This window comes from Cebus imitator, unplaced genomic scaffold (genome assembly GCF_001604975.1).
Source record: "Cebus imitator isolate Cc_AM_T3 unplaced genomic scaffold, Cebus_imitator-1.0 Scaffold1, whole genome shotgun sequence".
In the NCBI taxonomy this organism is placed as follows: domain Eukaryota; kingdom Metazoa; phylum Chordata; class Mammalia; order Primates; family Cebidae; genus Cebus; species Cebus imitator.
The window spans coordinates 9,305,935-9,329,248 of NW_016107316.1; the positions used below are offsets into that span (position 1 = coordinate 9,305,935).

Genomic DNA, 23,314 nt, shown 5'->3' on the forward strand with positions numbered 1-23,314 from the left:
TGATTTGGAAAAAAAAAAAAAACCAAGACACCAACTAGAACTGACTAAAAGATGATCCTGACATCTGTGCCCACTGATATTGATGCCGATGAACTCTGAGAGTGCCTATGTGAAAAACACTATGTTCGGTGGCAGGGTTTGATGGGCCCTTGTTTAGAAATACAATTAAGTTTTGGTAAAGTATTTTTCTGTATGGTAGAAGACAAAATCAATTATTGTGCATGAAAGTTATATACACAAAACATCAAAAAATATGAAGGCTATATACCAGGTAGTTTTTACCTTATTGGTGAATGGAGACAGCAATCATTAAGAGTTGCTTCAATTAAAAGAACTTTTAAAAAAGGCTGAGTTGATGCCATTAACCTAAATGGCGGCTTTATCCTTTAATATAACATTTAAATTAAATAAAAATTATTTTACCAAAGTTGCAATATCTACAGACTGGTGTTCTTCTATGTTCTCAAGTTCCCGAATTTCAGAAATATTTTTTCTTATTTTCATCTAAAAGAAAAGTATTTGAATTTTAGTAATATAAAAATAAATTAAAACCAAAAGCCTTGGGAAGAATGTATTAATCTATAAAGCTCTATAATGTTGATGATACAGAAGGATTTCATAATTAATGAAAGGGGTACATTAGTATTAAATCAACCAAAGGAGATTGCATATAAATTCTGCCATATCACCTTATATACTAATTCATTCCCACGCAAAAAAGATGTAAGTAATCCATCTTAGCATTAAAAACAATGGCACTGAGTCCATCGAGAAAAATTTTTCTGAAACATCCAAAGTCTCAAGTTATGGAATGATTATTCTAATCCAATAGTTCTCAAAGTATGATCCAAGTAACCTATGGCGTTCTCTGATATCCTTTCAGATGGTCTGTGAGGTAAAAACTATTTTCATAAAAACAATTAGACATTATTTGCCATTTTTATTAGCACGTTCTCATGAGTATATATAAGGTTTATAAATATATGATATGTAATAACACAAGAGGCTGAATGTAAAAGCTGATATAACTATTAATTAAATTTTATTAAACTGGATATTAGAGATTTACAAAAATATTCCAATCTTCTGACAAAATTTTTAGTTTCAAATATTTTTTTGGTTTTTTAAATAAAAAATATTTCTGTTAACGTAAGTTATTATTATTTTTAAACGAACTGATATGGTTTGGCTGTGTCCCTATGCAAATCTCACCTTGAATTTAAGTTCCCATAATTCCACGAACTTTGAGAGGGACCTGGTGGGAGATAACTGAACCATGGGGACAGTTTCCCCCCTACTGTTCTCCTAGTAGTACATAAGTCTCATGACCTCTGATAGTTTTATAATAGGTTTCCCCTTTTGCTTGGCTTTCTCTCATGTCTGCTGCCACATAAGATGAGGCTTTTGCCTTCCGCCATGATTGTGAGGCCTCCCCAGCCACGTGAAACTGTCACTTCATTAAACCTCTTTTACTTTATAAATTGCCTCGTCTTGGGTATCTTATCAGCAGTGTGAAAACAGACTAATATATGATTTAAATATTCTTAAATTTTGTTTTAATTTTATAAAATGTAAACGTTGATCGATATACCCACATAAATGAAAGCTCTTTGATAAATGCAAAGGGGCTTGAGGCCAAAAGGTTTGAGAATTGCTCGAAGTCAATGATGGGATCTTAAAATCAACTTGGTAGTGATTAAGTTGAAAAAAAACAAAACATTTTTTTTTTTTTACCTTTAGTTCTTTATAATGTAGTTGGCACCTTTTAAGAAGTTCTTCATTGCGTTTAATACCTTTTTCAAGGGCAGATAAATGTTGCTGAAGATTTAATATCTGGGCTGTCTTATTTTCAACCTCATGCTCCAAGTCACTTAATAGGAAGGAGAGGACAAAAAAGACTTTAAAATCTTTTTCTCAATATTATAAATACTTTAGACCTTTACAAAGAAAACCCTATTTATAGTAAGTTATATGTAAAATCCTTTTCAGTTAAAGCAGTTCTATAATCCAAGTTATTGATTATGAAAATCTATTGCAGACATTTCAAAAAACATTCTAAACAAAAATCAAGTTTTACTCATTTCCTTAACAAGTAGAGTTGACTCTTGAACAATGCAGAGTTTGAAATACATGGGTCCACTTATATACAGATTTTCTTCTGCCTCTGCCACCCCTGAGACAGTAAGACCAACCACTCCTTCTCAGCTTATTCAATGTAAAGACAATAAAGATGAAGACTTTAATGATGACCTACTTTTATTTAATAGTAAATATATTGTCTCTTCCTTATGATTTCTTAACATACAGCAAACTGTATTTAAGAATACAGTACATGATATACTGTATTGTATGATATACTGAATTTGTAGTATATTGTACAATATATTGTACTGCATATAATATATTGTATTGTAAGAATACAGTCTATAACACACGTAACATCCAAAATATATATTAATCAACTATTTACGTTATCAGTAAGGCTTCCGGTCAACAGTAGGCTATTAATAGTTAAGATTTTGGGGAGTCAAAAGTTATACACAGACTTCGACTGCATGGGGTGTCAGTGCCCCTAACCTCTGCACTATTCAAGGGTCAAATGTACTTATGACTTCTGTGTGCCAGTATTATGCATAGTGGTAGACAGAAGTAGAAACAGAATTAAGATGTGATTCCTTAAAAAAATAAATCAGGAAATAAATTATAACATTAAATGTGAACAGAACATTGCATTATATATCCATAGTATCCCAGGAGCATAAGAGTGAATCTGGGAAAAGAGATAACTGAAGTGTATTCTCTAAATTTTTCATCAGCTGGACCAACTAGGGAAGAAGATGAAAAGAAATACACAAAGGCACAGAAGATAAAAACAGATAAAACTAATAGCTTAACACATTCACTACTGAATAAATGCTATGAATGTATGAGGAGTGAAGGGGAAGAAGAGGACAACAAGAAAAAGATATGGAGAATAAAGTACCAGACTCCAGATTCATAAAAAAGAGTCTCCATACGGCAGAGTCAACTGGCTTTGGAAGTGATCTAGATACTCACTAATCCAAGTATCTGTGTTCCAAAGCTGTGTGCTTGGTGGAAGTGAACCACCTTTGCAGTTAAGAACAACTTTTCCCTGGTCTGGGGAATATTCCCTGAGCTGGCCATATTCCACTAAGATGCATATTTCTTCACATTTTAACATATCTGAAATCTGAAACCATTTTGCAGTCAATGGTTCAATTAGTATTTATTTCCTTTTTACTGGTACATAAAATAACAGTACATACAACATTTACTGGTATATAAAATAACTGTGCTACCTTGCTAGAATTTTTAGATAAAAAAAAGGCTCAATAAATGTTAGCTGAATGAATGATAAAATGGGGAAAGAGAACAGCACAGTTTCTGATAAAAATGGGCCAGGTGCAGAAATTTAATATGGCTCCTCAGGATTTCATATGAAATATTTATTTTATCATATATAAACCTATACTTTCATTAACAAACAGCAATTTTGCTAAAAAAACAAAAGTTGCAGCTGGGTGCAGTGGCTCACGCCTATAATCTCAGCACTTTGGGAGGCTGAGGTGGGCAGATCACATGAGGTTAGGAGATCGAGACCAGCCTGGCCAACATGTTGCAACCTTGTCTCCACCAAAAAGTACAGAAATTAGCCAGGTGTGGTGGCATGTGCCTGCAGTCCCAGCTACTCAGGAGGCTGAGGCAGGAGAATAACTTTGGAGGTGAAAGTTGCAGTAAGCCAAGATCGGGTCATTGCACTCCAGTCTGGTGGACAGAGTGAGACCCTGTCTCAAAAACAAAAAAACAAAAACTGCTAGTGGTTCACCCCTATAATCTTTGGGAGATGGAGGTGGGTAGATCACTTGAAGCCAGGAGTTTGAGACCAGCCTGGTCAACATGGTGAAACCCTGTCTCCACTAAAACACTAGCCAGGCATGGTGGCGCTCGCTTGTAGTTCCAGCTACGTGGGTGGCTGAGGCACAGGAATCACTTGAACACTGGAAGCAGAGGCTGCAGTGAGCCAAGATCCTGCCACTGCACTCTAGCCTGGAGCGAGACCCTGTCTCAAAAAAAAAAAAAAAAATGTTGCCAAGTAAACAAACGTTGAAAACTACAGCGTAAATAAAAAATGAAAACCAACAAAATAAGCAAGACAATATTTTTATTATACAATTTTTCTGAACATATAGAATAAATTTAAGCAATCAATATAACTTGCATGAACAAAACGAATACATTTTACAACTTTCTTTTCATTGGGTAAACTAATTCCTACACGTTTTCAGATAGGGTTCCTCCTTAGTTTTTACATAGAGATCATTTGCTACCTAATGAAAAATATATTAAGCCTGAGCTGAGTATGTGAATTGTGGGGGGGTGAATACATATTCCTTGACAGCCTATCTAAAACAGTATACTCATCACTCTCTCACCCCACACTATGCTTTATTTGTTTCCACAGCACTGATCACCACCTAACCTAGTATTCATTTACAGTCTATCTTCCCCTTAATTTAAGAGAAATTTCTCCATTAGAGAAATTTTGTGTGCTAATACTTCGTTTCCTTATGTGTCTTATGGCCTAGATTAGTGCCTGGAATATTATATACCTATTAAATATTTGTTGTTTGAAAGAATAAACAAAAGAATAAAATTTTAAGAGCACACATCAGAAAATTACATTAAAATGTTACAGTGTTTTAACAATTCGAAAATTCACAGGGAAATTTTTTTTTTTTATGAACCACCCTGGTAATCACTCTAAGCGCTTGCTTACATATTATGTGTACTTTTATAACTGAAAACTGCTTTGAGATAACAAACAAAAGCAAGGGCACAACACCAAGGTGCTAGTTATTCAACTTTTTCTACTGCTAATTGAAGTTTTACTAAGCTTTCCAATACCCATTATGGTTATTTTCCTTTATTCTGCTGTCATAATCACATAAAAATGATTAGAAGAAATCTTTCAACAAAACTCTCATTTTCCCTACACATACAAGTCGTTTATAATTCTCTTACTTTTTGCTCAGTTTTCTTAGATATTTCTTTTACTTAAGTCCTAAGTTCTTCTACTTAAGATTAGAATTAAGTCATTAATTCAGGCCCAAACCATCAATTTACCAACTGAATAAGAAATCACATGGTTGTGCAGCTCTTGGGCACTATAGCAGCCTGAGGGCCACCCACTTCTGAAGAAATCATGGGGTTGTTTTTGATAGCAAAATTTCTTTTTGCATGCTCTTGAATATCTTCTTAGTTTTCATTTAACTTCTCTGTTTGTTTCTTCTAATAGCTGTGTTTTCCTAGCATGTGTTCTAATCATGTCAACTGAACTTTCTAGAACTGTGCAACTCAAAGTTCCAGTCAGGGACATAGTAAGGTGCTTGAGCCAGAATGTAAACCAGGCTGCTATATCCTCTCTAAGACAAATTAGCAAAGCTAAACAGTAGGCACAGTGATGCAGCTGATTTACATTCTGAGTTAAGCTCCCATCTCCTTGAAGACACATAACAGTGTACAGATGAGCCAGTTGAGGTAATACATTCTGTATTATCAGTCCTGAATGCCGTTGTCAAAGTGATGATGCAAGGTAACTGTCAACCTAGAATTTTGTAACTAAGTGATGTTTTAAAGCCAAGTACTGAGATAGATTACTCATGTCCTCACTAAAACAATCACTAAAACAATAATATGAAAGAAACTGAACCCCAAAGGAAGCAGCGGGAATAATACAGTAAAGCTAAACTTGACTCCAACCTTATTTCAGAATCCACATCTCTGCTTAAGAACTTAGGTCTTGTGTATTCAGATGAATAATAACGTCCTGGAAAAACTTGATCACCATCAGCAGTAAAAGCTTCTCTACAATTTTTGGGTGGCTTTTGGGACTGCATTACTGCACGAGCTACAGAGTTATTCTGAAAGAATAGTGGAGAAAATAAATTTTTAAAAAAGATGTGAAAGTTTTTCTGATGTACAGGATTTCAAAATGTTATTTGTCCTTATTATTTTAGTATAATTCAAGCATTCTTATCAAAACATTCAAATAATTTCATAAAGTTAAATATAACAATTTTAAAATCTTTCAAGGTTAGAATTAAAATTATTTAAAAAGTCTTAAAACAGCTTAGTAAACATTGCTTCATGACAAATTGATGTATATTTATTTTTAAATTTGAGTATTGCTATCCATTTAAAAGTTACAACTATTTTAAGTGCTTTTTAATGTGAAAATATATACTTTAGGCTAGTTCATACTGATTATTTTTCTAAATGACTTTTACACCCTAGAAAAGATTTGAATAAATAGCAAATTCCAAAAAAGGATTAATACACTGAATTATGCAGGGAAAGTCTGAAAATATTTAAGCCCTGGAGAAAGTAAAAGAAGATTAGGCTAATTAGCTGGGTGTGGTAGCTCACGCCTGTAATCCCAGAACTTTGGGAGGCCAAGGTGGGCAGATCACCTGAGGTTGAGTTTGAGACCAGCCTGACCAACATGGAGAAACCCCGTCTCTACTAAAAATATAAAATTAGCTGGGCATGGTGGCTCATGACTGTAAGCCCAGCCACTTGGGAGGCTGAGGCAGGAGAATCGCTTGAACCCAGGAGGTGGAGGTTGCAGTGAGCAGAGATTATGCCATTGCACTCCAGCCTGGGCAAAAAGAGCAAAACTCCAACAAAAAAAAAAAAAAAAAAAAGATTAAGTTAATTAAGTCCTAATCAACCTCTCTGGGTACAGACCTTTACAACAAGGCTTCATTATTTTTTTTCGAGTACCCTTCTAAAATATGAGTCAAACCCACAAATAATTACAATATGAACAGACACACACAGACACACACGCACACATACTTGGGTTATCTAGACCATTACTTCTTAGTTTCTATTCATGAGAAAAAAAGACTCTTTTATATTCTGTTTTGATTACAGATTTGTTTTAAAATAACAAGACAAATCACTTTGTCCTTTCTCAGTAAATTTATGCCAATAGAGTAAACAAAATATGGTGATCTAATCTAAAAAGCAAATAAAAATACCTATACAGATAAATAGTAAATATTGATTTATCTAACAGAGTACAAAGTTATATGAAAATGAAGTCATGAAATATCAAGCAAAATACTTCATTTAAGTAGAATGATAATATCATTCTACTGTATCTGTAAAAGCAAATAAAAAATAAATCTGGCAGTCAATCAAGAAAGAACTAACAAAAAAAATTTATAGCATCATGCACCAAAAGAATAGTATGCGTTTGTGAAATTACTTTATAAAGAATAGCCGAAAGCGAAGTTATAAAGTTCCATGGAGCTGAAAATGCACAAATCAGTAAGTTTCTATATTATCCTACATATTTTCCTATCAGGTAAAAGTACAATAGTGAAGCACATCAACAACTCTATAACAAAAGGGTAATAGGAATTTATATAATCATCTTCAATTTTAAAAATTTAACAGTAATATAAAATACAGCGAAGATCTGGTGGTCTTACTTTGATTAGTAGCACTGTCTCTATGCCTCTCATGTCAATTAGGCTATTTGCCACAACTGCATTATCTATTTCTAAAGCTGTCAGAACTGTTGGAAACTCTGGATGATAAGCAGCTCTAGGAGACAAAAATACAAAAGAATTAACTTAGCAAATTTTGATTCTAAATATACACATAAAAGTTGTATATATATTATTAGAGTATATACATATCCATATGTATTTGTAACAGGTAGATTATAAATAACAAGATAATATAAAATATCTGATAAGATTTGAAATCACAGCTGTATAGGTTTCTTTTATTTATTTAGCATTTATATAATACTATGTGCCAGGCACTGTTCTAAGCATGTTACAAATATTAACTCATTCAATCCTCATAATAACCACACGAGATACACAGTATTATTCTCCGCATATTTTTTTCAGATGAGGATACCGCAGAGAGTTGAGTATGTTCCCCAAAGTCATGAAGCTAGTTTTATGACTGGGCTAGGATTTAAACCAGGCAGCTCAGCTCTAGAGTCCAGATTCTTAATTGATATGCCATGCTGCCTATTAATAATTACGATTTCTTTAAATCTCACACAATTACCATATATAAACATAAAAGTCAATTACTTAAAATTCATTATAAATAGCTAAACTTTTTTTCTCCTGATTTGAGAAAAGAAAAACTGAAGCAACGTTTATTACCAACACAGAGGAAATATGAAGGAAAAGATATTATAATAAATTATAATTTGGGCTCCTGAGACATTCAATCTTTCAACTAAAATGTAAACATGTGAGCTATTAATAGCACTGAAGAATGAACATAGAAGAATAGGAGGTAGAGAACAATGAACCACTGAGGAGGAGATGGTGATAGCATTCTTAGTGCTTTCTTAGTCCCAGAATTCCAAAACAAAGACAGTATCTCTGCATGCATGTTTTATACCTATTCATCTATTAATTCAACACATATTTATTGAGTACCTACTCTGTGCCAGGTTCTGTTCCAGAGAATAAAGGGAACAGTATACAAAACTGACTACATCCTGTTCCTCATGGAGCTTACATTTTATTGAAAGAAGACAGAGAATAAAGAAAAAGAAAGAAGGGAAAGGCAGCTTATGGTGCTTTTTTTACACACAAAAAAAGACTAGAAGAGAGGCTCACGAAGGTAGCACTGGGCAGATACCTGAGGAAATGATATAGTCACATAAGTAATCTGAGAAGACCATTTCAGACAGAGGGAAGGGCAATTTCGAAGACCCTAAAAGGTGAGTCAGAGAAGCAAGGAGGCAGATTGTCACAGTCAACGAATCAGGAAAGGAAGTGCTTCTAGAGACAGGACAAGAAAGATGGTGAGGACAGATCATACAGGCCTAGAGGTCACAGTCAGGCCTAACACAACAAAGTTTAGAGTCCTTTGAGCACAGGCATTACATGACCTGAATTTACAGGTGGCTGCTGTACTAAAACTGTGGCGCCAAGGAACCAGAAGCAGGGAGATCAGCCTGTGCAGTCCTCAAGGGAAACGATGATGGCTTGAACGTGTGTAGTCACTGCACAAGTGGTCAGATCTTGGATATATTTTTAAAGTACAGCCAGTAGGATGTGGGGTAGCAGAAAGAAGTCAAGGATGACTAAGCAATAGAGAAATAAAGGTGGAGAAGATTACTGAAAGTGTAGGTTTTGGGGTGGAAATCAGGAGTACGGCTTTCAGAAATGTTAAATTTGAAGTGCTTATTGGGCATCTAAGTGGAAAACATATATTAAGTATATTATATTCTAGAGTTCAGAAGAAAAAGGCAACCTACAAACATGGTTTCACAGTCATCAATGTATGATCTGTAAAGCCATGAAATCAGGTAAGTTCACCTAGGGAGAAGTGCACACCAAGAAGAGTTCTGGAGCACTGGTACAGTCAGCAGTGACGAGGAGGAAGCAAAAGATACCAAAAAAGAACACTAAGAGAATTAGGAAAATAAGAAAAGTGAGGCCCTTGGTGCCAAGTGAAAAAGTGTTTCAGGAAGAATGAAAAGATCAAGGACAAAGCCAGTAGGTCAAACTAGTGAATAGTAACGACTTTGAGTTAATTGAGTTAAGCAAAGTGAGGCCTGCTGATGCCTTCATGAGAGCTGTTTTCTCTGTGGTGAAATTATAAAAGCCTGACTGGAGAAGGTTCAAGAAAGAAGGTGAAGAAAGAAATTAAGCGACACAGACACCTCCTTGGAGTTTTTCCTGAAAAGGGAACCAGAGAAAAGAGATGAAGATAATGGATTTTTAGGACAGAGTTCAGGTGGAAATAAAAAGAAGGATAAGAAAGAATAGGGTGTGGGTGCCCTAGAAATGTCCATGAAACAAAAGTAGGGAACAAGGAGGTAAAAAAAGTGAGTAGGATGCTAAGAGGTAGGATGTAGTAGGCAATTCTGTTGAAATGCAGACTCTGGCCAGCCTGTTGACAGCACTGGTTTCAACACTAGGAAGGAGTCACCATGTTTGGGCAGCCACAGGCCATCGTTAGATGAAGCTGCTACTACCAGTTTGCTCTAAGCACCAAGTCACAACCACATCTTCCTTTTGCTATTCTTCCCTGGGATTTACTTCATACGGCTTATATTACAATTAATAGTATGTTGGGGGAGGATACAAAATCAGTCTAGCAGAGCAAAAAGCAGAAAGGAATATTAGCAATGAGATGTTGGTAACAGGAGACAAGAAGACAATAGGACATAGGTTCACAAACAATGTTAAGCAGAAAGTCTAAACAAAACATACAGACAAAGAAAAAATTGCACTGAAAATCTAGGCAAGTATAATAGAGGCCTCACTGGTAAGAGAGTTACAAGACAAAATGATTTTTTCATCCTAATTATACTTAAATCATTTGATAAAAAGATGTGACTTCTAAAGTCAAGTAAAAGGAAAAACACTACTAAGTTAAAACATAAGAAAAAAAATCCTTAAAGTTTGGTGTATTTTTGTTTTATTTTTTTGAGACAGGACCTCCCTCTGTCACCTGGAGTGCAGTAGCATGATGACAGTTCACTGCAGCCTTGACTTCCAGGGCTCCAGCCATCCTCCCACCTCAGGCTCCTGAGTAGCTGGGAACACAGGCGTGCGGCACCATGCTCAGCTTATTTTTGTATTTTGGGTAGAGACAGGGTTTCACCACATTACCCAGGCTGGTCTTAAATGCCTGAGCTCAAACAATCCACCCAATTTGGCCTCCCAAAGTGCTAGGATTACAGGTGTGAGCCACCATGACTGGTCTAAATTTGGTATATCTTTAATGTCTCCAAACATAAGAAGATATAAAGTGAGAAGTTCTAACAGACTATGAAGAGAGCTGTGGGGAGCACCACAAGGAAATGAAGAAAAGCCCACAAAATAGTCTGATAAACACCTAAAGAGTAGTAGAACCAAGAAAATGGTGTCATAGTAACAAAACGATATGAAGTTTGAAGAAAGGTGTATTTAATAGTATCTAATGCTTAAGAGAAGGTAAACATCAACTGGATTTGGCAACAAGGAAATAATTGGAGAATACAATTAACATTTAGGGACCAAGAGTAGTAAGTCTATGAGTGAATGCACAGTCTCCCCTAGGAGGAGTGTTTTTAAAAGGAGAAATGCAAATCAGAGATCTACCATGTTTAAAAGGGATAGAAAATTAAACAGGAAAGTTTAAAGCTCAGGAGAGCACTGAAACACTTTTTTTAAATGGTTAATAGTCAGGCAAGAAAGTATACAATTCGGAACACAAGTAGAATAGCCTCAGACAGAAAGAACCTCTCTTGAGATGGGGGCAAGATATACAAATGGAGGCATAATAGCAGGAATAGCTCAGTAGCTTCTATGTACTCTGAAAAGAAGAAACAAGGCCATCTTTATAGGAAAGGAAAGCACATTTTCTGAATACTCCTTGTGAGCTAGGCACCTTCCTAGGTACCTCTGTTAGGGTTATCTAATATAACCCTAAATGACTGAAATGAGTCCTATGTATCTGATGCATTATAATACCCTAAAAATATTTTACTATTCTTTTCTACATTAAAATAGTACAGCCAGTTTTTAAATTTAGCATTTGAACCATAATTCATACTGACAAAGGTCAGACACACAAAACAATCACCCCTTCAAAATGTTTATAAGGCAGGTAAAGTTAACAGAATGTTAAACATACTCAAGACTCTTACCCTGTCAACACCCAAAGGGATTAGAATCTAATTCCTTCCACTACTCCAACAACTTGCATTTCAGCCATCTGCTCCTGAAGCCAAAACGTGGACTTTGTCATTCCCTAGACCTGCTCTATTAAACTTGAATTTTTCACTCTTACCACAACCTCCTGTCCTTCCAGGCTTATAAAGCCCTTAAACAGGTTCTCTAACTTCATTAAGGTGGGTCTAAACACTTTCTTCAGGTATCTCTTTCTTTAAACTAGTATGTCAACAATACACTCAACTGCTTCCCTCTTCCCCTTCTGTAATACCCACCCACTCTAAAAAATTATAATATTTATCTAACAGTACAGGCTCTCCACTCACATCTCTAAAGAAACATCATCAGTAAAATATCCTGCAGCCACTAGGTTTTTGTATCTTAAGCAGACTTTGAGTCACCTTACTCTCTCATTCTCCTCGGCAGCCAATCTAAACCCTTAAATACGGTAACTCCTAACTCCCTTTGGGAGGCCGAGGCGGGTGGATCACGAGGTCAAGAGATCGAGACCATCCTGGTCAACACGGTGAAACCCCGTCTCTACTAAAAAAAATACAAAAAATTAGCTGGGCATGGTGGTGCGTGCCTGTAATCCCAGCTACTCAGGAGGCTGAGGCAGGAGAATTGCCTGAACCCAGGAGGCGGAGGTTGCGGTGAGCCGAGATCGCGCCATTGCACTCCAGCCTGGGTAACAAGAGCGAAACTCCGTCTCAAAAAAACAAACAAAAAAAAAAAAATACGGTAACTCCCAAACCTCCTACCAACTCCTGAAGCCCTTGTTCTCAGCACATAAACTCACCTACTTCCAAGAAAACTGGCATTATATCACACAAATGGGATCCCTTGTCACATGTGTTTCACGGCTAGGTGCTTAGAAGCACAGGCTGGGACATACAACGTGCCAGCAAGGAAGTGCTAGGCACTCTTCTTCACAGAGTCCTTGTGGCAGTTCACGGAGCAGGTCATATCACTGGCCAGGGCTATTCTCTTTGGTCCCAAAATGACAGTTCAGGTTCAAGGAGGACATTCCTCACAATTGACGGCATCCTTCAGCTAGTCACTCCAGCCAGAAACCTAGGAGTCATCTCGATCTTTCCTTCTCTTGCAGTCAATTAACAAATTTTATTGATTTTGTCCCACATCCCTCTGCTAACCTGTTTCTTCCTATCAAAATTGCAAATGCAATTTTTGGCAAAATAACTCCCAATGTCATACCTCCACGCCTTTTGCACACAGAATTCTACTTGCCTACAAGGCAATTAACCTTTTCTATCACTTGACAAACTCATCTGTTAAAAAAGACGGATAATTTCTCATCTCCTCTCTGAATTCTTCCTTGATCTACCTATTAACACTAGTTAATTACACACAAATTTAGCAAATATGAGAGACATAGCATTAGACTTAATTAAAAACATATTTATTTTATAAAGTGGAGATGAGAGAGAAAAGAAATTTTAAAATGCAATCTGGGAATGGATATATACATGTTTTTCTTTTTTTTTTTTGATACAGGGTCTCATTCTGTCACCCAAGCTGGAGTGCAGTGGCATGATCTTGGCTCCCTACATCACTACAACCTCCACTTCCTAGGCTCAAGCGATTCTCCCACCTCAGCCTTCCAAGTAGCTGGGACCACAGGCACACACCACCAAGCCTGGATGACTTGCTAAGGTCATCAAAGAACACAATTACAGCTCTTTATGGATTCTGTGAAACACCTTCAGAGTTTAAATGTGTTTAATGAGCGCCAGTGTTCCTCCTCAGGGCCTCCCTTTTAATTTGGTTGTATCACTTTCCTCACTGGTGTAATTTCTAAGCCATAGTACATCTGTTTCTCTGTAGTGTCTCCCACACATAAGAACTTCAATGGTAGGGAATATTTATCTACATTTCTCTAATGCCTAGGACTGATTAGAAAGACATTAAAATGGCTCGATAAAATTTTACGCATCAGTGGTAAAGATATAATTGACATTAAAAGTGTTTTGTATCTTTCCAATCTTGCACGTGATTACGCAAAACCAGAAACATATTCAATTACTGATGCTTTACCTGTGTCTTACATCATATATCTCATTCCGAAATTCAGAAACTATTATCTGTGGCCGTGAGGTCCCTGGTAAATAAAACTTTTTCATGAGTGCCTGAAGGACTCTTTCATCAGCATGATTATGGCAACAATAGGCCTGCAGCAGCCCTTTTAGGCAAGATTCAATAGCCAAAGCAAGTTCCGGGTCCCGAAGATGAATGCAAGCTCCTAAAAGTGAGAGAAAATTATAGAAGGGCTCATAAATATTTATTTTGAAATATTAACATCATTCACCTTTAATTATAGTTTATAAATGACATATTTTTATATAAAGCAGTTTAAATGACATTACAGATCATTTAGTTTATAAATGACTTAAAATATTTTTATATAAACCAGTTTAAATGATATTACAGATCTTATTTTAACTGAATGAGAATTCCCCATATGTCCATAGGATACAATCGAGAGAAAAACCACCAAATGATGTGAAAAAAACTGTCCCACTCTAATGTAAATCAACAGCGGCTTTTCTATGTTCAGTTTATACTATTCTAGCCTTTCAATGGTGTTCTGAAAATCAAGGGATTTTCAAATCCCTAAATTGGATGGGGGGAAAAAAACCTCATCCATTGAAATGGATCCTGGTATAAAGTACGTATCATTTAAAAGAGACATTACTACAATACTTAAATGCAGTGCTTTACTAACAAAATATATTTATAAGAATCATTTTCATCTCATAATGTGCAGAATTAAAGATAACCATCCCCAAGAAAACTTGACTAAAAAAAAATTTTAAGTACCATGTAAATGTAAGAATAAAGTAACCACAGATTTTACAGTTGGAAGAGAACTTAGAAATCATGCTGTCCAACCAAAATAGAAACTAAGAAAGAAAAGTCATTTTAAAAAGGTTATCAAAACTTGGTAAGTGCTCTTCAACTATATTTGATGTTACTGGTTTTTTTTTTTTCTCAATAATCAATTATATTATATTAGTTCATTCACTTATTCATAAAAACAAGAACCAGATCATTCAACTCTATAATTACTTTTCCTTTTCCAAAGTTCCCTTTCTTTTGGATATTTTATGCTTTAAAAATACAAAATGAATCTACAAAGCTCAATATAATTTCTTTTTAATGAAATCAGTTTATTTTGAAAACTTGACTCAATCATTCTGAAAATAAAAACTTACTCCTAAAGTTTATTATAACCTCACTAAATCATGACCAATACCTAAAGGGCCTACAGGTTTATAGGTAAAACGTCCTTGTCTATAAGCATCATCTATGGCTTCAAGAAGAGCTGGAACACAAGGGCCAAATCTTTTGAGTCGATCAGTTTTACTATCTTTCAATTCTTTCAGTTGCCTCTGATTATAGCTCAGTGTATGCTTCAGATCTAACTCTTCTCTCCTAAAAAATAAAAGCAGAAAAACAGGACAGATATGTGATAGTTTCACAGAAACATTTAACCTTTGCCTATAACATCTACATACCAGTGAATAAAACAGCTAGCTCAACTAAAAACTAAAAGCGGAATTATTTGAAAATAACTGTGTTACCAGAGAAAAACAGTCTGAAGTCCTCAAAACTTGACATGAAAAAAGTAACGCAACAATGACGGGCTACGAATCCCAGAAACTGCTCAACTCTGCAAGTGTTAAGAAAAGTTTTGAAAAGTGATTTTAAAAGATCCAGCTGGCTCTAGGTGCATTACCTTGAGTTAGCCCTGCTCTGCAAGGTATTTAACATAAAAATAAAATCTTTTTTAAAAGATCCCTCATTATGTAGAAGAAACAACCATATTTTCTCTCTACATAAGAACAAAACTATATGATGTAAAAGTGATTGAAATAAATCATTCTTAGGATGTTGCAACTTACTTAATTTTGCCATGTTCTTCTCTGTCCTTTTCTATGGCTTGCTGAAACTGTTCGCTCTCTTGATTGACTGAATTTTCTTGATTTTGTAAGGCCTTTACTTTCTCTTTTAACCAAGATATTTTTTTTTGCCTTTCCAACCGTTCAGGTTCCAAAGATTGGTCAGTACTAACAGTAAATAACCCAAAGTGAATAATGTTAGTTAAATGAACAGCCTAACATTTAAAGAACACAAACTAACGTAATAGAATTCCATTAACAACAATACAGAAAATATATTACTCCAATTCATCCTACTTTACTTTATTACAAAATGAGATAGTCATGAAAATTTCAAAGTAACTATCCTACCTTTTTTTTAGTTCTTCAATTCGTTTACAGAGCTGCTCATCATCTTTCTTCAATGCTTTATATTCGTTTAAGGAACGGTTATATAAAACCTAACAAAAAAATTAGACACGCCTTACTAAAATGAAAATACAAATATCCTATTCAAGTCCAGTTTTTTCAAATCTTCAGAGGCTGAATATGTACAGGAATATATTTTTTTAAATGAAACACAAAAAGGTCATTTGAAACCATTACATTTTTAAAAACCTCAAAGCATCACAAATTTCAACTCAGGTACAAAATCTCCACTTTAAAAAACAGAAGACCAGGTACAGTGGCTCACGCCTGTAATCCCAACACTTTGGGAGGCCAAGGCGGGCAGATCACTAGGTCAGAAGATCGAGACCAACCTGGCCAACATGGTGAAACCCCATCTCTACCAAAAATACGAAAAATTAGCTGGGCGTGGTGGCATGCATCTGTAGTCCCCACTGCTCAGGAGGCTGAGGCAGGAGAATCCTTTGAACCTGGGAGGCGGAGGTTGCAGTGAGCTGAGATCACGTCACTGCACTCCAGCCTGGGTGACAGAGCGAGACTCCGTCTCAAAAAAAAAAACAACTAAAAAAATTTATAGAAGAGACTGGGTGCAGTGGCTCACACCTGTAATCCCAGCACTTTGGGAGGACAACGCAGGTAAATTGCTTCAGGCCAGGAGTTCAAGACCAGCCTGGGCAATGTGGCAAAATCCTGTCCCTACAAGAAATATAAAAAAATTTAGCCAGTCGTGGCGGCACATGTCTGTAATCCCAGCTACTCAGGAGATCGAGATGGGAGGAGAGCTTGTGCCCAGGAGGTAGCTGCAATGAGCTGTGACGGTGCCACAGCACACCAGCATGGGTGACAGAGCAGGACCATTTCAAAAAATAAAATAAAAGAAGAACAGTCTTTATATTTGCTGTGTGGCTTTCAATATCCCAGTTTAGAAAATTTCTCTCACCTCAGCTTCATTGTAGGCCCTTTTCTTAGCAACAGCATCTGCCTTCAATGTCATACATTCTGGTGCACGTGCATTCGTCTCTTCGCTAATCTTCTCTAGTTTGTCTTGAATATCCTTGTACTTTTGTTCTGCTTCATTAAGTCTGACCTTTAAGAAAATATTATTGAAGCATATTTTATTTCTCTTCAGTAGAGATAATTTAAAAAAATATCTATAGTTCATGTACCAATAATAAATTTAATTTCTCTCAAAACATTAGGCAAACAAACATAATAACACTATATAAAATACTATAATATAATTTGATCTTAACCCACAGTTAGCTATGCAACAAATGTGTTATCCTCTGGAGATACAAAGACATTTTAACAAATGTCCTCAAATACCATAAAAGAGAGAGAGATAATTTATCCAGAAAAACCAAACGCAAACTAATGATAGTTTGTATATAATAATGTTACAGTAGGGTACATTTATTTATAATTGTGGTAGCACAGAGAAACAAACCAGAGCTGGGCCAGAAAACGTCAGGAATGCCTTCAAAGAGGAAGTAATAATTTGAGCTGATATTTTAAAAATTATAGTGTACCAGGAAATAAGTTGGGGAAGGGTGTTAGAGGCAGATGAAAGAGCATGTACAAAGGTATTAATATTTTAGAAATTAAATATTGCTGGAGCCTAAATTGAAAGGATAATGGTAGGAGATGAGATGAAGGGTAGAAGGGCCTTGCATTCTACAATGAACAGCTTACAACTTAATCTTTTAGACAATAGGAAGACAGCATAAGTCTGTCTCTTATCTCGTTAAGTCTGCATGTTAGGTTACTCTCGAAGCACTAGGAACACAGGGTAGAGGGAAAAACTGAAGTAAAAGATTTCAGTAATAAGTTAATATAATATTATGGAACAAAGACAATTAGGGACCAAAATGGGATGCCGACAATAGGGATGGATTAGAAGGAACAAATATGAGAACTATTTCGATCAGGGTCAGTAAACCTTTTCTATAAAAAGCCAGATAGTGTACACTTCAGGTTTTGTGGGTCACATGGTGTCTCCTATAACAAATCAACTCTGCCATTAAAACATGAAAGCACCCAAGGACAATGAGTAAAGGAATTGTTTTTTAATAAACATGAAAGTTGGATCCAGATTTTAAACAAACTAAACATAGTTCATATTTTCAGTTTTAGATTAACAAATATTTAAAGTCTGCTTTAGACACTGTTTCTTCAGACACTTTCCATTTAATAGTCATTCTACAAGCAATAATCAAGCACATACAATGTGAAAAGCTTTATGTAAGACAGGGTGGATAGGATATAAATATAAAGTAAGATAGTACTTACCCTCCAGAAATTTGCCATTTACATTAGAGTATGCAAATGCTTAAATGGAGAAAAAGGCCTACAAAACTAAATATCACCTAGCCTTAAGATCTTCCTTTTTCATATAAAAAAAGAGTGAGTATCTGTTACTCAGACTGGATTCCATTTTAGACTGGGAAATGTTTGAGGAGGTAACCTGATGATAAGCTGAGAAGTAAGGGTGAGAAGAGAAAAATACTTCATGAAAATTTTGGAATATTCTCTCAGAAATGAAAATTTAAGGTGAGAGATAGTTGAAATTCCATTTACTGCCTGAAGAGGGAGTAAGAAACTTAGCCCAGAAATCACTAAGTGTCCTATCTTTACCATTTCTATTATATTTACATACTCATCTATTACCTCTGATTCATTAATGTCATAACCCTTAAAAGAAAAATCACTCTGCTTATCTTGGAGGCAGACAAGAAAAAGCAAGCTGGGAAAGATTACATTCTATACCACAGCCAAGCCTGGGGGCCAAAAAGAAATTCCCAAGCAAAGCAGAGAAAATGCTAAGAGGTAAGTAAGCTACACTGACACATTGAATACATTTGTGGGGGAAGGTGAGTAAAGAAAGAACAAGCTAGGAGTTCTACTTCTGGCATTACAGCATGAGGAGCCCCACAGTGGTGGCTGCTCAACCTTGTGAGTATACTCAAGCGCAGTGAATTATACACTTAAAATGGGGAATTATATAGTATATGAATGATATCTCAATAAAGCTGTTCAAAAAAGAAAGAGTAAATATAAAGAGTAGATCTGCTGAATGGTAAAAGGGTCCACATGGAAAGCCCCAACAGAGAATGACTGCCTTTACTCAACACTTAATCATCTTCTGTAACCTTTAGGACCATGTGGAAGACTTTTGAGACTTTCTTAAATTTTAGCTAGGGTAGTTTCTACCTGCACTCTTAGATATGAGGCTGAAATTAACCTTAACAGATCTAACAACTTATCCCACATGTGTTCCTTTATATGAAATTCTCTGACAGACCACCTGGGTTCTGGACCATAAATCTCAGTTCCCTTAGCAATTTCTGGACATTGTTTTCAGTTCTGAGTTCTCATGTTTCCTGATACTTACCTTTAATGTGAGTCTAATTTACCATTATTCTAGCACCCTTTTATTTCTCAGGTCTTTTTGTGTTTCAACTCCTCAATGAACCCAAGAGTAGAAGTTTCAAGCTCTTACATGTCTTGTCAGTAACCAAGTTCCACTGACCATATGCATGAGAGTTCTACAGCCCTGGCCTCAGACAGGCTTATCCTGTATAGAGTATTCTTTTCAAAAGAGTTATTGTTAACAGGCCTTGAAAACAAGCTTAGGTATATTTCACCTAAGCAATAAAGTAAAATGTAGACAAATACATAGTCTGAAGCTGCTGGTTTAGTGGGTAGTAGTCTAATGTGAGTAATTTCATATGATTAAACCTATTAAATCTGCATTTAAAAACCTGTAATTACCTGCTGTTCTTCCATTTTCCTGTCAAGTCTAGCAGCACGATCTTCTCCAATTTTGATATTATCTCTGATAGCATTCAATTGTTTTTCGATTTCATTGACCTAAAAAAGAAATTACATAGCAAATAGACAAGATTAACATTAATAACCAAATACATTCTGCAGATCACAAATATACGTGAACAAGTAATTAAGTGATAATTACCACTGCCCAAGCCATTTCATGTTTCAAGTTCTCTAAAGTAGCCTTCATTGTACTTAAACCAGCAATACTTTGAAAACGTTCCTCTTTCTCTAAGCACTGGCGCTTTAGTTCAGTAAGCCGCTTAAAAAAAGAAAACAGAAATGACATGTCTTTTATTAATGTTAAAAAAACACATTTTTGCAAATCTATTTTTTTTAAAAACAATGCCTAAACAAGTACTACAGAAAGATTTGTTTAAAAATAACTTCTATTTTTAAAAAATTATTCTTGATTCTTTGGTATACTTTTAATAAGTGCAATAATTTTGTGAATTTCTGCATTATAAAAATGGCCAAATACTCTTCAGATGAAGAGCAAAGGAATTAAAGCTTCAAGATTACACAAATTTGACAAATCCCAAAACTCACTTTCCCATTTTCCTGCTTTGTTCCCTTCTGATAGACACGATGGTCTGTTCTTCCCCAAAGAGAATATAAGGATTAGAAGAAATTCATTTCTGAAAATCACGTTATAATTTTCTTAACTAAGTTCACTTTAAGTAATTAATTAAAAATCACCAAATATCAAATACCGTGATATTCAAACAATTTTGGTAGCTTACAGACTTCATATTCTGTACACCTGGGTAGACAGCCTCTCCCCTTCATTCATGCTTACCATTCAACTAGGTCCTGAACACTGTAGACCTTACTTTGTTTCCCCATCTAATACACTTTCCCATTCTCCAAAATTATTTCAATCTATTATCATTCTCTTCAAATCTCATGCACCCTGCCACCATACTCCCTCACTACTTCTGCCTCTCCAGCTTTAGATAATTTAGAAGCATCAACAGAAACTCCCTCAACAATCTTAACTATAAGTCTAAAGCAGCCATCCCTTCCTTTTGCAACAAAAGAAAGGTGGCCTCATATTTAATACTCATACCATCCTCTAACCTATATCTTGGACCCCACCCCTTTTGTATCTTCTCAAAGGTCTAAATCCACTGCTTTTCCATCCCATCTTTGCATCTTCATTTCCACTTCACCCTCTTCATGACTCATGTTCATTGCTACTTGCTCTTCTTTCCAACTTACAAACAAAACCACCAATACCCACCCCTTGGCACCACCGCCTCCTCTAAAATTCTTCTTCCCTTTCTACCCAAGTTTCATGAAAATTATCTCTATATGCTCACATTTTCCAGTTCCACAAGTCTGGCTACTGTTCTCACTGCTACTGAAACCCACCTTGCCATAGTCACCTATGACGAACACGTCGTTAAGTACAGTGAGTTTTGTCAATTCATGTAGTGTCGGACCACACAGTACATCTCATAGTCATGACTGGTTCCTTCTCAAAATCTCTGCCTTTGGCTTCTCATGGCTTCCATGAGCATTTCTCATGGTTCAGGACTGGGCCCACTTTTCCCCTATCTCAGCAACCTAAATTATTCTTGTGGCTTAGATACTAATAGTATACTGACAACGCCCAAATTTTGATTAAGGCCAGATTTGACTTCTACATTCTTAATTCACATATCCAACTTCCCACTTCACATTTCCACTTGGGTGCTTTATAAGCAACTCAAAATTAATGTATTCAAAGTAGAATTCAGCTTTCTCTAAAAAAAAAAGAAAAGAATAATTGGCTTTTCTTCCCAAGCTTCCTATCTAAATAAACTTACTTTACTACTAAAGTAATTAATTTGGAGGTCATTCAGTCACGTTTGATGCCTCTGTCTTAACTTTAATTCTCCATGTCCACTACAATATCTGCCTAGATCATTTTAAAACTCTTTCTCTTACTACCACCAATACCCTTAACTCAATCCATCATCATCTCTGTGGACAATGATAATGCCTTCTTTATCGATCTTTCCACATCTGTTCTCTCCTGACAGCAGTTCATTCTCTCCTACAGCGATCTACTGAAAATATACAATTAATGAAGTCATGCATTTTCATGTCTTCTACTGCCCCTAAATTTTATAAGGTCCTCCACAATCTGGCCTCTCATCTCTCACACCTGTGTTTTACACTCTAGCTCATCTAGAATTCTTCTAGTTTTTTGAAAGCACACATGCTTTCTTGCCCCTGAGGCTTTAACTCTGCTGTTTCTTAGAACATCTTTCCTTACTCTCACCACCATCCTTTGCCTGGTATTACTCATCCTTCAGTTTTCTTCTTAGATATCACTTCCTTAACAACTCCCCTACCATGGCTGGCCCCTGACACTGCCAGTGCTCTATTAAGTGCTGTTGCCTAGTCTACAGCTCTTTTAGTAGTTCTCACCATGTAAACATAGATGGTAAATAATTTACCTGCTGAATGACTAGGTCTAGAATCCTAGTTATTTGTCACTGTATGACCATGGCCAAAGCACGATGCTACTAGGCACATGGTAGGAACTTACTATCGACTGAATGATTCGAGTTTCTAGCATTTACATACTATTTCTGAAAGATTTAATTATTCAAACCCAAAGTTTATTTTGAGAATATGAGATATTTCACTGATTAAGAAAAAAGTTCTTACTGAGTAGATATTATGCATCAAGAATTCTCCTACATGATTTAGGGAAGTGCTCCGTATACTTTATAATTACAATGTCTTTCATTGTTACTGGTATACTTTGTATACCACGGAAAAAATAAGTCTTTAATCCCAAGTAGTCTGAAACAAACAAATTTATTTCAAGTCCTGATTTATTGTATTAAAAATAATAAATGCAACATATACTACCTATAGTTTGAACATATGAATACTTCCCTTCCCCAATAATAACACTGATATTCCAAGAAAGTGTACATTATTACTTTTGTGGTTTATAGTAGCTCTTCAAATACTACCACATAACCCTGGTTTGAAAGGATAACGTGGGAAATACAAATAAATATACTCATTCTTGATTTTTGAGTTTTCATTTAATGAATCACATAACTATAGACCTAACTTAAAATATGCATTCCTCAAAAACATGAACTAAAAAAGGTCAGTATAACATAATGAATTTGACTTCAGTCAATCATTAGTATAATCCTACCTCAAAAGGACAAGCTACAAAGTTGATGAAAACTCAACTGGTTAAATAAAACTAACAAAAGAACAAGATATGGAATCACATAAAATTGGTGGGACTTAATGTACTGGACAAACAGCTATAATGTAAGCCTTAAAATTTTGAGGTCTCTGATTATCACACAGAAAGTTGGATCTTCAGGAATCTGAGGAAGTATAAGAATAAAATATTACAGATTTAAAAACAAATTAAGTAAGTCATGGCTGGCATGAGTGATTTAAAGTGCAAGCAAATTTGCA

At 35.6% G+C, this 23,314-nt stretch overlaps 1 protein-coding gene across 4 annotated transcripts in view; it reads right to left on the minus strand.

The window, feature by feature from the left end:
- Positions 1-23,314, minus strand: part of SMC6 (structural maintenance of chromosomes 6) — a 93,241-nt gene that overhangs the window by 42,090 nt on the left and 27,837 nt on the right. For all 4 annotated transcript variants that reach the window (XM_017526152.2, XM_037737459.1, XM_017526160.2 and 1 more), the window contains 11 exons: positions 20,013-20,132; positions 19,811-19,909; positions 16,980-17,126; positions 16,004-16,092; positions 15,656-15,820; positions 15,007-15,185; positions 13,788-13,992; positions 7,521-7,635; positions 5,782-5,942; positions 1,735-1,870; positions 424-504 (listed from right to left, as the gene is read on the minus strand). In XM_017526152.2, coding sequence (XP_017381641.1) covers positions 424-504; positions 1,735-1,870; positions 5,782-5,942; positions 7,521-7,635; positions 13,788-13,992; positions 15,007-15,185; positions 15,656-15,820; positions 16,004-16,092; positions 16,980-17,126; positions 19,811-19,909; positions 20,013-20,132 — 1,497 coding nt within the window. The remainder of the gene's footprint in view (positions 1-423; positions 505-1,734; positions 1,871-5,781; positions 5,943-7,520; positions 7,636-13,787; positions 13,993-15,006; positions 15,186-15,655; positions 15,821-16,003; positions 16,093-16,979; positions 17,127-19,810; positions 19,910-20,012; positions 20,133-23,314) is intronic.